The 15,476-nt window shown below is 43.3% G+C and overlaps 2 protein-coding genes across 2 annotated transcripts in view; one reads left to right on the plus strand and one right to left on the minus strand.

Moving 5' to 3' along the window:
• The window catches only part of adarb2 (adenosine deaminase RNA specific B2 (inactive)), a gene marked incomplete at its 5' end in the record, with an annotated part of 512,623 nt that overhangs the window by 76,086 nt on the left and 421,061 nt on the right, over positions 1-15,476 (plus strand). The window lies entirely within an intron of this gene.
• The window catches only part of sugct (succinyl-CoA:glutarate-CoA transferase), a gene marked incomplete at its 3' end in the record, with an annotated part of 157,242 nt that overhangs the window by 26,197 nt on the left and 115,569 nt on the right, over positions 1-15,476 (minus strand). The window contains exon 11 of the mRNA XM_084326304.1: positions 14,976-15,078. Coding sequence (XP_084182430.1) covers positions 14,976-15,078 — 103 coding nt within the window. The remainder of the gene's footprint in view (positions 1-14,975; positions 15,079-15,476) is intronic.

The following is a 15,476-nucleotide window of genomic DNA, read 5'->3' on the forward strand; positions in this document are numbered from 1 at the left end:
CGTGAACACAAAACACTCCAAGTGACCTCAGAGTGGTGTGAACACAGAACACTCCAAGTGACCTCAGAGTGGCGTGAACACTCCAAGTGACCTCAGAGTGGCGTGAACACTCCAAGTGACCTCAGAGCGAGGGGTAAACACTCCAAGTGACCTCAGAGTGGTGTGAACACTCTAAGTGACCTCAGAGTGGTGTGAACACTCCAAGTGACCTCAGAGGGCGGTGTGAACACTCCAAGTGACCTCAGAGTGGTGTGAACACTCCAAGTGACCTCAGAGTGGTGTGAACACTCTAAGTGACCTCAGAGTGGTGTGAACACTCCAAGTGACCTCAGAGTGGTGTGAACACTCCAAGTGACCTCAGAGTGGTGTGAACACTCCAAGTGACCTCAGAGTGGTGTGAACACTCCAAGTGACCTCAGAGTGGTGTGAGCACTCCAAGTGACCTCAGAGTGGTGTGAACACTCCAAGTGACCTCAGAGTGGTGTGAACACTCCAAGTGACCTCAGAGTGGTGTGAACACTCCAAGTGACCTCAGAGTGGTGTGAGCACTCCAAGTGACCTCAGAGTGGTGTGAACACTCCAAGTGACCTCAGAGTGGTGTGAGCACTCCAAGTGACCTCAGAGTGGTGTGAACACTCCAAGTGACCTCAGAGTGGTGTGAGCACTCCAAGTGACCTCAGAGTGGTGTGAACACTCCAAGTGACCTCAGAGCGAGGGGTGAACACTCCAGATGACCTCAGAGTGGCGTGAACACTCCAAGTGACCTCAGAGCGAGGGGTAAACACTCCAAGTGACCTCAGAGCGAGGGGTAAACACTCTAAGTGACCTCAGAGGGTGGCGTGAACACTCCAAGTGACCTCAGAGAGTAGTGTGAACACTCCAAGTGTTCACACTACCCATGCGACCCATCCGACGCAACCAGAATTCAGACCACCACAGAAGATGGTCTCAGTTCAGTTCAGTCTGCTTCGTGGGTTCCGCTTCACTGTGAACATAGAGTGCTCTCGCGCTTCATTCACTCGGCTTCAGGAGGCTGTTTATATTGTGTTAATAAAATACGTATTGAGTTTCCAGAAGTGCCTTTTTCACCAAGACAACAAAAATAAACACAATTTTCAAGCACTGTCCTGAACACAAATAAAGGGGGTGCAGTCAACTAGCTAATGTCTGTGTTTGAAAACAGGCCATGGCTATAGACAATCATATTAAGCAATGAACCTGATTGAATTCAATAATAAACCTCTCTTTGTGTTGATGATATCTCCTTTCACATTGTGGCACACAGTGGCTACTGTATCTACTGTATAACAGCCATCCGGGGGCTGCGTTGTGGAGAAGGACGTCGGTGTGAACAGACAATGGACCGTGACCTCATCGGGGCTCTGTTCTCTTTCAAAACAGTTTGGTTAGTTGAAAAGGGACTATATGAAAGCACCCGAACACACGCAGCAGTTACTGTTTCCCCCGAAAGAACACAGGTTTTGTACAAATTTGCGTAAGGAACATGGTGCTTATTGGAAACAAACTGCTTGTCTGTATACTTTCTCATGATGTACTGTAGTTTATGATGTACGATGGTAGAGAGAGCCAGGGCACAAGTGTTTCATTGTCTTCTTTTAATACACAATAATAGCACCCACACACACACACACACACGTACATACACACACACACACACACACACACACACACACACACACACACACACACACACACACACACACACACACACACACACACACACACACACACACACACACACACACACACACACACACACACACACACACACACACACACACACACACACACACACACTCTCTCTCTCTCTCTGGTAGCTATTAGGGCCAGATGTGGATGAATCTCGGCCATCAGTCAGGTGTGTGTGTGTGTGTGTGTGTGTGTGTGTGTGTGTGTGTGTGTGTGTGTGTGTGTGTGTGTGTGTGTGTGTGTGTGTTAGTGTGTGTGTGTGTGTGTGCACATGTGTAACTAATTGTGATGTAATGTCTGACCTGTATGTAGTAGAATGTGTCAATAACATTATTAGGGGATGAGTTCACACACATTTTTTGCACAACTGCCAACATATGATGACATGAGTGACCCATATATCTTTCATATCAAAAATAAATGTGACTTACTTGACATGAATGTATCATTTTGACTTTTTATTTTTCCTGCGAACGGCAGGAAATATAGGTCAGGTCTGACCAGGTGCATCGGCCCGTCCAAAACATTCAACCATAGGCGATGATATACTCAGGAAATGTTCCACAATGACAGATGAGGGTGTAAATGCTTATACTGTATGACCCCAATCAACCTGATGGAAGCAATACAGTATAATTAATGGTCAAACGGTAAAACTTTAAAAAGGCCATACATTGTAAGACTTTCCTTATTCCCCCAATTCTCATTATACAAATGTTCCCACAGGTCCATTCATGTCTGTTGTATTATCACGGATAGGGCTGCAACGATTAGTCGACATAATCGACGATGTCGATTATAAAAAATCCTCGACGAGGAATTGTTGCGTCGATTAGTCATTAAAATAAAATAAAAAAATTATAATTTTATTTATTTTTTGCACTACCTATCTTTGTGAAAGTGGCTTCTCAGCTCTGGTCCAGCCAGCTGAAGACTTATTAGCTTAACATAACAGACCGACAGTAAGTTAGTCGACTACCAAAATAGTCATTAGTTGCAGCCCTAATCACGGATATGGGTGAATATAGTGATTGAACAAATTTACATGTCTGTAAAATTAGATCATAAAATCATGTTAAAAGGTACAACATGGATATGGAGAAATCATTGCACTCCACTGACAAAGAAAAGAAGAAAAAAAGAAAAAGAAATCTAACCCTAACTAACCATACTGTCGTGCACTTGTCCTAATAAACTAACCTACACTGTAGCACTCAACACTTTGATGAACATTGTTACTCAGCTGATAGAGTTGTGCCCTTCCTGATGGCTTGTCGTACAGAACTTGTAAGTCGCTTTGGATAAAAGCGTCAGCTAAATGACTAAATGTAAATGTAAATGACAAAAAGTGATTTCAAATTAAAATGGTTGAATTCCATTTAGCCAGATCAGCCTGTGTGACACTTGCATTTGTCACAAGTATGTGTTACACTACAAGGCAATGCGGATTCTGTATTGTTCACTTATTTTGCCATATTTTGGGCAACACGTATATTAACAACATAAAGCCATTGGTTATATTACAGAAAAAAACTGTAAGAAATGTTCATAAGGTGGATTCAAGAGAACACACCAACAGCCTGTCAGGAATTATGAAACTTAAAGATATAGTTGAGATACAATTATTATTATTAGTTATGTATAGGGGTGTAACGATGCATCGATTAATCGAAATGCATCGATTCTAATGTGACGATTCAACTGCATCGATTTGAAAATGTTAGAATAGATTATAATCTAAATTAATCAACAAAAATAAATTAGTATGTTTTTTTGTGTGTGTATTGTTTTTATTTACCTATAGTCCATTCATGACCTATAGTGTATTAAAAATGTTGGGGGGAATTAACTGATAGAAAATGTATTGAAAATTAATCGAATTGAATCATGGTCAAATGAAGAGATTTCATGATGCATTGAATCGTCGCCTGAATAATCGTAATTTGAAATTAATCGTTGTGAGGTCACATCGTTACACCCCTAGTTATGGACAAAGCAAAAAACTGAGTATTGCCAGAAAGCTTGCAGAAGTTGTTTGTTTCTGGTTCTGAGGATGAGAACCATAGAAGGACATGTAATTGTAAGCATCAGCACGGACTACTTTAAAGCATCAGTATAAAATGATAATTATGCCGCATGCTGTGTTGCTCTCATTCTGCCTTGTGTTGTAAATGCAGCGCACCCTTCCTTCACAGTGGTGTGCTACACCCCCCCCCCCCCCCCCCCTCAAGCCCAAACAGTAGTTTCAGCTCATTTTGAGAGGGAAAAGGGAGACACGGCACGTTTATCCAGTTCAATATCGATCAATAATCAAGCAGCCCTATGTTTATATATGATGATTGAATCTTGTGATGTTTTTGCCATTACTGTGTTACGTCTTTTTTATATTTTGAATTTTTTTCTTCTATTTTTCTCCCATCCCAATTCCACAGTGCCAATTCTTCCCTCCCCTGTCTTGAACGTTGCTCGCATATGCCCCCCCACTGGCCGGTTGTAGGGAGGATAGAAGCCTTGCATCACGTGTCCCCTCCGGTACACGAGGAGGCAGCCTGTCACATCTTTTCACCTGCCAGCGCGGACTCTCAGTGGCGAGGTGTAACGTGTGGGAGGCTCACACTACCCCCCCGCCATTTCCTGTCTCTGCTGTGCAGGCGTCCCCCAACCGACCTGTAGGAGTCGCTGTCCACAACGTCCAGATTACCACCCATCGACTTCCACCCTCTAACTCTGCCAATGAGTTAGTATGACGGCTGGCCCAAGCCGGAGGCAACGCCGACAGCCGGAGTCGAACCCGGTGTCTCTTGCGTTGGTGACGAGCGCAATGTCCGCTGCGCCACCCAGCCGCCCCGTCTTTTTAATTTTGTATATAATTTGTTTATTGAATTTTCAGCACAACCAACATTTACAAATGAGATGCACTTGAATGTTATCCAATAGGGACACAGAACGGAATGCCAAGGACGACAAATGTCAAAACTAAATGACAGACAAACATTTTCCAAAAGAAAAGAAATATAAATAAAAATAAGGAAATAAATCAAAAGAAAAGTGAATACAGTGATTCATAGGTCAAGCCACATCAATTTAAGATGTCGTGCTCATACGGAGCATATTGCATTGGCAGGGTGCATCGATGGGGGGGGGGAAAACGTGTTACGTCTTTCTTAAAAGGGCAATTCAACCAAAATGTTAAAAATAAATGCGTAGAAAATAGTGCCTACATGAAACTGCTAAAAACAAGGTCTGTGGATTACCTTGAGTAACCGGGTCATGATTTCCAGAAAGAGACATTGCGTTTGAGTTTTTCAAATCACACTGAAACTACAGTATCTCTGGATGGATAGATAGCACTCTGGATGAGGGGGAACATACTGTATATATTTCTTTTTACATTTTGTGTAAACAGGTCATTTAACCCAGTTCACTACCACACTACAGAAGGTTAACCATTTCACTGTCACACTACAGAAGGTTAACCGTCTGTAGTGTGGTAGTGAAAGAGTGTGGTTGTGAAAGGGTTAACCCTTTGGTAGTGTGGCAGTGAAAGGGTTTAAAATGGTGATTTAAAACATGTACTTGAGCGCTACTGCTCCTGACCAAATCTGGCCATTGGATAAACAAAGAAGGAGGAGATGAAGAAAATGTGTCCTACCCTTCACTCAACACACTGTACATAATGTACAGTTTGAATGACTGGACCTGAGCATGGAGGTATGTCCTTTCCTCCGCGGGCTTCCCTTCCTCCTGTTCTCCAGCTACATCCTGGCTCTAATAATCCCTTTTATATGCTGATGAAAATGTGTTGTGAGAAATGTGAGAAGATGCTAAAATGGCGGGAAAAAAATCCAATTACCAGACATGGGTGGTCTGATCACGAGGTACCAGTGAGCCACAAACACAAAGGTAGCATAGACCACGGATAATGTGAGTCTGTGTGCATGCATGTGTTTTATACGTGTGCGTGCGTGTATTTAAGTGTCAGAACACGCCACTCATGTGGCTTCCTTGTATGCGTGTGATTTTCAGATACGTCGTTTTCCCACGTAAGCCACTGACACACACATACATGTAACATGTTCCGCGCGAGAAACGCGATACTGTAGAGACGTGTAGCTCTCCCCGTGTGTCACGTCTGACACTGACAGTCATGTGCTACGGTGAGGCATGCGGGGAATATTGTCGACACACATACACACACACACACGCACACACACACACACACACACACACACACACACAGACACACACACATACACAGAAAACCACGCGTGCGCACACATTCATCAACGCAAATAGACGGGAAGATAAAAACGCACGCATGCTCACACACACCGTTTCCCCGAGAGGCCGGCTTTGCTGAATCCAAGCATCAGAGAGTCGTGCGGGTTTTAAAAGAAGCTTTGTTGTGGAACTGGTGGAGCTGCCTGGCCTGAGGCCTCAGGGAGACATGGTCTCAAACACACACACACACACACACACACACACACACACACACACACGCACACACACACACACACACACACACACACACACACACACACACACACACACACACACACACACACACACACACACACATAGTGTGGGCCATGCCATTGACATACATTTATTCCCTCACCCTAACCTTAATCCTACTGTAACCACAAAATTCCTAAACCTAAATCCTGTGAATATAGTTGGTCCTCGAAAGGATAAAAGTACAAGAAACACATGCTGACACACACACACACACACACACACACACACACACACACACACACACACACACACACACACACACACACACACACACACAGCAGCGTGTAAGCCACTACAAAGCCAGCCTTGAGGCCTGAGGCTTGTCTGAGAGAAACCACACCACTGGCCTCTCTGGAGGCTGAGGCTGATTCTGGGTCACTCTGATTGATTGATCGATCGAATGTGTGTGCGTGTGTGTGTGTGTGTGTGTGTGTGTGTGTGTGTGTGTGTGTGTGTGTGTGTGTGTGTGTGTGTGTGTGTGTGTGTGTGTGTGTGTGTGTGCGTGAGTGTGTGCGTGTGAGAGAGAGAGAAATAGAGAGGGATATGGATAGATATAGATGGAGAGAGAGAGAGAGAGAGAGAGAGAGAGAGAGAGAGAGAGAGAGAGAGAGAGAGAGAGAGAGAGAGAGAGAGAGAGAGGAGAGATAGAGATAGAGATAGAGATAGAGATAGAGATAGAGATAGATAGATAGATAGATAGATAGATAGATAGATAGATAGATAGATAGATAGAAGGTGAAACAGACGGGCAGAAACCGGTTGATAGATACAGTAGATATCAATGTCAATAGAATGGAACCACTTCATTGCCATATACTGTACATTTGTACATGTACCCGCACATTTTGAAACTTGATTTAAACTAACCTAATTTAGGAACAGTGGGCAGCCACAGTCCTGGTTAAGCACCTTGCTCAAGGACACCCACAGGAATGGTGGGTATTGACAGGGTTCCCACAGACATTGCAAAATGAAATTCAAGGACTTGCAAGTACTTTCCCAAGCACTATTTTTCATTTTAAAAGGGCATTTAAAATGATACAATTCACTTTAGAATGCAGATGTTTTATTAAGAAAATCTGATCCAATATGTGTATGGCTTAAAACCAATTTCCGACAATTACTTACACTTTAGATACAAAAAAAATCTATTCTTGACTCAGAACAATTGTATCGTGGATGAACAAACCTTTCAATGCGAATGGTTGATTTGAATTTCAAGGACTTTTTAAGCACCCTGTGTTTTCAAGGAATTACAGGCCTTGACTTTTCTTTGTCAAAAATCAAGCACTTTAAGCACTTCAAGGACCTTGTGCGAACCCTGTATTGAGTATTGAGGGAGGGGGGAGCATTAGTTGTTCTCTTCCAACAACCACCCCCCCCCCCCCCCCCCCAAGTCGCAAGCCTCCTTCTCTAAACACGAGGTCACTGCTATTATAATAATGAATCTGTATTCTTCCTTCCCTTTCCTCCCATTGTTCTCTCTGCAGATAAACCCTGGCTTTAATGCAGGATTAATAACCCTAATTGCGCACAGTATTGCCAAATACTGATTATTGTTATATTGAGGGGCTCGAGGCTATAGAAAGGCATACCGTGAAACCAAACGCAGAACTAAATGCACTAAAATGAGTTCTACTATTAAATTGTAACTCTCTTTTATTACGGGCCAATGTCGTGTTGTTGTGTCGGGTTATATCAAAGCCCTACGTCCATGTGTGCACTGACTGCAGACAGGTAATGATGGAGCGACTGTAGTGATGAGTCACCTTGGCATGGCGTATCCATCGCAGCTTGTTAGGGATTCTTTTATTGTGAATAATTGATTGTTTATAAATAATTGTACACAAAACGAATGCCAGTTCAGCTCTGGCCACTCTCTTTTTTCTCCCAGGCTTGTGAGGCGCGTCAGACCCGGGTTGTATCAAGCCTTCCTCTTTGTGCCTCGACGTCTTTCTACAGTCTAAGTCAAACACGGGTCTTTAAACACTCTTGTGCTAAAGGGGACCTATTGTGAATATTGCCCTGTGTTTTTCAAAATGTTTAACCCTTTCACTAACATGATACATTTAGAGCCTGAAAGTCTTCACATTCTGGCAAATTCAATTGTTTCTTGTTGCTTTGACTATGCCACCTGTTCTTGGTACGGAGGTCTGACCAAAGTTTTAAAAGATAACTTACAGGGGGCGGCTGGGTGGCGCAGCGGAGATTGCGCTCGTCACCAATGCAAGAGACTCCGGTCTCGAATCCGGTGTGTCAGCATTGCCTCCAGGCTTGGGCCGGCCGTCATACTGGCTCAATTGGCAGAGCCAGCGGGTGGAAGTCGATGGGTGGGGGATTTGGACGTTGTGGACAGCGACTCCTACAGGTCGGTTGGGTCGGGTGACGCCTGCACAGCAGAGACAGGAAGTGGCGGGGGTAGTGTGAGCGTCCCACGCGTTACACCTCGCCACTGAGAGTCCGCGCCGGCAGGTGAAAGATGTGACAGGCTGCCTCCTCGTGTACCGGAGGGGACACGTGATGCAAGGCTTCTATCCTCCCTACAACCGACCAGTGGGGGGCATAGTCGAGCAACGTTCAAGACAGGGGAGGGGAGAATTGGAAACACGAAATTGGGATGGGAGAAAAATAAGGAGAAAAAGTGGATACAAAATAAATAAAATAAGTTACAGGTTTGCCAGAACAAACTCATCCAATTAACTCTAGGACTAGCCTCCAGAGCACATGTGGGCAAACAACACTTCCAGTTGTTGGGCTGGCTCTCTCTGAAAGCCAGGTCTGTTCAACTCCAGCTCAATATAGTTCACAACATTTATAATAATAGGGCCCCCCACTTATCTTACAAATTATTTTCAATGTAATAGGGACATGCATAACCATAACACCAGAGCCAGCATTGAAATTTATTAGAAGGATAACCCCCTTGAGATATGCTATCTCGTTTTCGAGGGGGTCCTTAGCATAGGATACAAAACATACAATACAATACATTGCCGACCTGTGTGTTCCAAGGTTCAAAACAAATATGGGCAAATGTTCTTTTAAATTCTGGGGAGCCATACATTGGAATTTGCTACCTTCACGGCTAAAATGCACTAGTAGCCGACACAATTTTAAGAAAAAAGTCAAATCATGGCTCCTCGACAATGTTAAAAACTAGATTTTTAAATGCATGAAAATGTTGTCTGATACATTGTTGTCTGTGGCTACGTTTGTACTGCATTTAAAATGTTCATGTCTATGTAGTTTGTCAAATTGTTATTTATGGTCATGTTTTGTATTGCTTGTCTGTCTGAGACCAAGGACAACAATGGAAATAAGTCTTGACTTTTTTTGTGTAGCATCCTTGATGTTTTCTGGAATCTTGTATTTTTTTAAATGTCAAATAAAATAAAATACAATACAGAAGGTCCTTTCACTAACACACTACAGAAGGTTAACCTTCTGTAGTGTGGTTGTGAAAGGGTTAACCATTTGTTGTGTGGCAGTGAAAGGGTCTGTATTGTCGCAGTGAAAGAGTTAACCCATTGGTAGTGCGGTAGTAAAAGGGTTAAAGAATGAGGGGTTAATGTTAAATATGTGCACATGCAGCAGCTGAGGGGTATGTCTCACACACACACACACACACACACACACACAGACAGACACACGCACACACACAGACACACACACACACACACACACACACACACACGCACCTCATACAAAGGGTGTGCTATTTTAGTCTCCAGAAGAGCCCTGTGATGAAGACAAACGACCGCTAGGCAGACAGACATGTGGACAGTGGCGGTCCCATTAGTGAAACAACCCAAAGTCCAATGGGCTAATCATGGTCATCATAATCATCTTACACTACCAGCTGATTGGATGAAAGGTGGACAGCACACTAGTCTGGCAATCAATGTGTTTATTTTTGTTTGGATAGAAAGAGGAGAGAAGGAGAGAGAGAATTCTTTTCATGTGTGTGTTATATTGTGTTTACCTCACTCTGCCATGTGTCCTGTTGCTTTGTTCTTAAGACTAACATGCACACACACACACACGCACACACACACACACACACACACACACACACACACACACACCACACAGACACAGACACAGACACACACACACACACACACACACACACACACACACACACACACACACACACACACACACACACACACACACACACACACACACACACACACACACACACACACAGTAAGTACAGTCGTTTATGCAGCCAGTGCCTGACTATAGTGTTATTGTAACATGTTGAGTTATATAAGGCTGACAGTAGTGACTAATGATGCTTTCACATTCCGATTCCGTATGGAGTCACCATTTAGCATAATATATAACAAGACCCACATCAACGACAGGCTCCTTAAGCCGCCGGCAGACACTTATTTCTGGTATGTAAGCTAACAGAGGACTTCTCCACCTTTTCACAGCTTTGGAACACTTCACACAAGACTATAGAATCCACTGCGTAGCAAGTTACTGACTGTTTCGAAATGTGGCCTGACGTCTAGTGGGGATGATACTCTGGGTACGACGAGCAAATAAAATGGTTGAATATAAGTATGGTTGAATATAAGTATGGTTGAATATAAGTATAGTTGAATATATGTGTGGTTGAATATAAGTATGGTTGAATATAAGCAATCTATGTGTGACTGTTAACATTCTATCAAAATCTTGAGGGATACCGGAGTAAATTGCATGACACAGCGGAGTGCCAGAACCGCATAGGTTTTATGTCGAAGAATGTGATGATGACAGCAACAACAACAATAACAACAACAAGAACAACAGCAACACCAATGGCAACAGCAACGGCACTGTAATGGTACTATAGGGCTGACCGACCAAAACCTTGCCAATAATGACATTATGAATCTCTTCACTATGTTGGCATTCCTCCTGAGTGCATGGGTTGTTTCATTTTGTGTACAACAACCAATCACGTGTTGAAAGATAAACATGTTGACAGAAAGGCCAACATACAACGTGATACCGTGATAATGTTTGTCGTGGGTCATACCGACCGGTACTACAGCACCGTGAGAGATACAACACCACACCTACATTACAGTAAAGTTACACTGAGATATACAACACTACACCTACATTACAGTAACGTTACACTGATATATACAACACTACACCTGCATTACAGTAACGTTACACTGAGAGAGATATACAACACTACACCTGCATTACAGTAACGTTACACTGAGAGAGATATACAACACTACACCTACATTACAGTAACGTTACACTGAGAGATACAACACCACACCTACATTACAGTAAAGTTACACTGAGAGATACAACACTACATCTACATTACAGTAACGTTACACTGAGATATACAACACTACATCTACATTACAGTAACGTTACACTGAGATATACAGCACTACACCTACATTACAGTAACGTTACACTGAAAGAGATATACAACACTACACCTGCATTACAGTAACGTTACACTGAGATATACAACACTACACCTGCATTACAGTAACGTTACACTGAAAGATATACAACACCACACCTACATTACAGTAACGTTACACTGAGAGAGATATACAACACTACACCTACATTACAGTAACGTTACACTGATATATACAACACTACATCTACATTACAGTAACGTTACACTGAGATATACAGCACTACACCTACATTACAGTAACGTTACACTGAAAGAGATATACAACACTGCACCTACATTACAGTAACGTTACACTGAGATATACAACACCACACCTACATTACAGTAACGTTACACTGAGAGAGATATACAACACTGCACCTACATTACAGTAACGTTACACTGAGAGAGATATACAACACCACACCTACATTACAGTAACGTTACACTGAGAGAGATATACAACACCACACCTACATTACAGTAACGTTACACTGAGATATACAACACGACACCTACATTACAGTCACGTTACACTGAGAGCGATACAACACCACACCTGCATTACAGTAACGTTACACTGAGATATACAACACCGCACCTGCATTACAGTAACGGTACACTGAGAGATACAACACCACACCTGCATTACAGTAACGTTACACTGAGAGATACAACACCACACCTGCATTACAGTAACGTTACACTGAGAGATACAACACTACACCTGCATTACAGTAACGTTACACTGAGAGAGATATACAACACCACACCTACATTACAGTAACGTCCACACTGAGAGATACAACACTACACCTACATTACAGTAACGTTACACTGAGAGAGAGATACAACACTGCACCTACATTACAGTAACGTTACACTGAGAGAGATATACAACACCACACCTACATTACAGTAACGTTACACTGAGAGCGATACAACACCGCACCTACATTACAGTAACGTACACTGAGAGAGATATACAACACCACACCTACATTACAGTAACGTTACACTGAGAGCGATACAACACCACACCTACATTACAGTAACGTCACACTGAGAGATACACATTGGTCAAACGTCATTAAGGGCTGCTGCTGCTGCCAGGGACTGGAACAACCTACAAAAATCTCTCAAACTGGTCACCTTTATGCCTAAGTCAACATTCTCACTGATCCTGCAACTGTTTCTCAACCCAGTAACATCCCCAACCCCCTGTCTGTCATGGTGCCCCGCTCACTGCTATATTGCTTGTTGTATGTATATTTATATTCTAATAACATATATTGTATGTCGGAAATGTTTAATCCTGAATTCCTTTTCAGCCCCCCCCCCCCCCCCCCCCCCCCCCCCCCAAGAAGTGTTGTCAGGCCATCATTGTAAATAAGAATGTGTTATTAATTGATTTGCCTGGATAAATAAAGGTAAAATAAAATAAATAAAAATGTCATGTCAGTCACCATCTTGGTCCTTACTATACACACCGATGGGCTAAAGCACACACACACACACACACACACACACACACACACACACACCACACACACACACACACACACACACACACACACACACACACACACACACACACACACACACACACACACACACACACACACACACACACACACACACACACACACACACACACACACACACAAACACACACAAATAGCCCCCCTATGCACAAAAACAGGAAGAGAAACAGCCACTACAAGAAAACCATCACTAATTAAAACATCTAAGGAATCAGGAGACAAACATCTGATAGTATAGAGAGATCTGTCCATGGAACAGCTCTGCAACACGGAACAGAGCATCTACAGTACAAAGCTGCTCGATCGTTCATGCATGAGATTCTGGTCTGTTTTGCTTTACTAACACATGGCCCGTTTCCACTGTGAGAACTCGCCGTGGCGAACCGCTCTTGGGGTCTGAGAAGCTTCTTGAGACAATGAAAGAGAGCGTTAATAAAAGGCTCCGAGGGAATCGTATAGGGAACTGCTGTGTCTGCAAATCGGACTGCTCATGGATTACATGTGGACGCGCACGTTCAACATGAGTTTTAAATCACACCGATGTCCCGTTTGTTGTCTTATATCATTGCGGCATCTAAATTACATCTCAATCCGTATCACACAATGGTTTTGATCTAAAAAAAAATGGGACGACGACTGGGTTCTATTTCCACCGGCGACCGGCGAGCTATGAAGTCGCCCCATCCACGATCTGCTCCGAATCAAACGAAGGCCTTGTGCACACTTTGGCACGTTCTGAGAACCAGTTGAGTTCCTTAAGACGGTCCCGTGGTTGTGAGAACTTTTAAGCTGTTATTGGAAACTGTTTTGAAAACCATTGGCAGGTGTTTTTAGCTGCAGGTGGGTAGGCTTATAGGATATTGTTGTTGAAATGATCTCGTCTCCATCAGGTCACGTAGACTCACGCCATCTCACCGAATGAGACAACCATCGACTGTAGCTGGTTTAGTTTACTTAGCCGATGCCGTCAATTAGCAATAGCAATTCCTCCTATCCATGCTAGGAAAGGCTCTGTGACGTTGGTAAACGGTGAGGAAAGATTCATAGCGATGGGTCTCATGTCTCTCTTCTTATGAAAAGATCAATTAGAACATTGGTCATTGGCATGTCGACTGACTCTGATTGACAGGAAGTCGAAAGAGCCAGGATCAAACCAGAAACCTTCAGATTACCAGACGACTGCTCTGCCTCCTGAGCCACTGAAACTAAAATTGTACAGATCTCTCAATGAAATCAAATAACCGATTAGTCGGCACAGTAGTGGAACCCAGGATGTGAGGCTACAGTGTTAACCCCTGCACCGCTGTGGGGTTTGAACCCAGGACGTCATGGCTGTGAGGCTACAGTGTTAACCCCTGCACCGCTGTGGGGTTTGAACCAAGGACGTCATGGCTGTGAGGCAACAGTGTTAACTGTGTGTGTGTGTGTGTGTGTGTGTGTGTGTGTGTGTGTGTGTGTGTGTGTGTGTGTGTGTGTGTGTGTGTGTGTGTGTGTGTGTGTGTGTGTGTGTGTGTGTGTGTGTGTGCGTGTATGTGTGTGTGTGTGTGTGTGTGTGTGTGTGTGTGTGTGTGTGTGTGTGTGTGTGTGTGAATGTACATGTGTGTGTGTGTGTGTTTATATGCAGTTGTGTGTGTGTGTGTGTGTGTGTGTGTGTGTGTGTGTGTGTGTGTGTGTGTGTGTGTGTGTGTGTGTGTGTGTGTGTGTGTGTGTGTGTGTGTGTGTGTGTGTGTGTGTGCGTGTGTGTGTGTGGGCTCGCCACACCGACTGACCTGAGGGTCAGAGAAGACTTCCTGGATGCTGTTGATTGGTCCGACGGGAACACCAGATCCCTCAAACGTCCTCAGCCAATCACTAGTCGTCTCTTCCAGGAAACTGAGAAGTGAACGAGGAAAAGAGACAGAGAAGGGAGGATGGAAAGAAAAAGAGAAAGAGCAAGAGAGTAGGAATGAATCCAAAATGTCCAGACAGTTACCACTGCTGTGATTGCATTTCCCATTGTGTGCTCTTCTATTATTTAACCATTTCACTACCACACTACATACGGTTAATGTATTTTATTCATTTATTTTTTATTTTTTTTGTATTTAGTTTTTGTTATCTTTTGTTATTTCAAGTGTATGTGTTTATGGTTGTTCGAGATAAATAAAGATAAAAAAAATCAAACATTTCACTACCACACTACAGCAGGTTAACCTTTCACTACCACACTAGAGAAGGTTAACCATTTCACTATCACACTACAGAAGGTTAACCATTTCACTACCACACTA

The sequence above is a fragment of the Notolepis coatsorum genome (assembly GCF_963971535.1).
Source record: "Notolepis coatsorum genome assembly, chromosome: 12".
NCBI lineage: Eukaryota > Metazoa > Chordata > Actinopteri > Aulopiformes > Paralepididae > Notolepis > Notolepis coatsorum.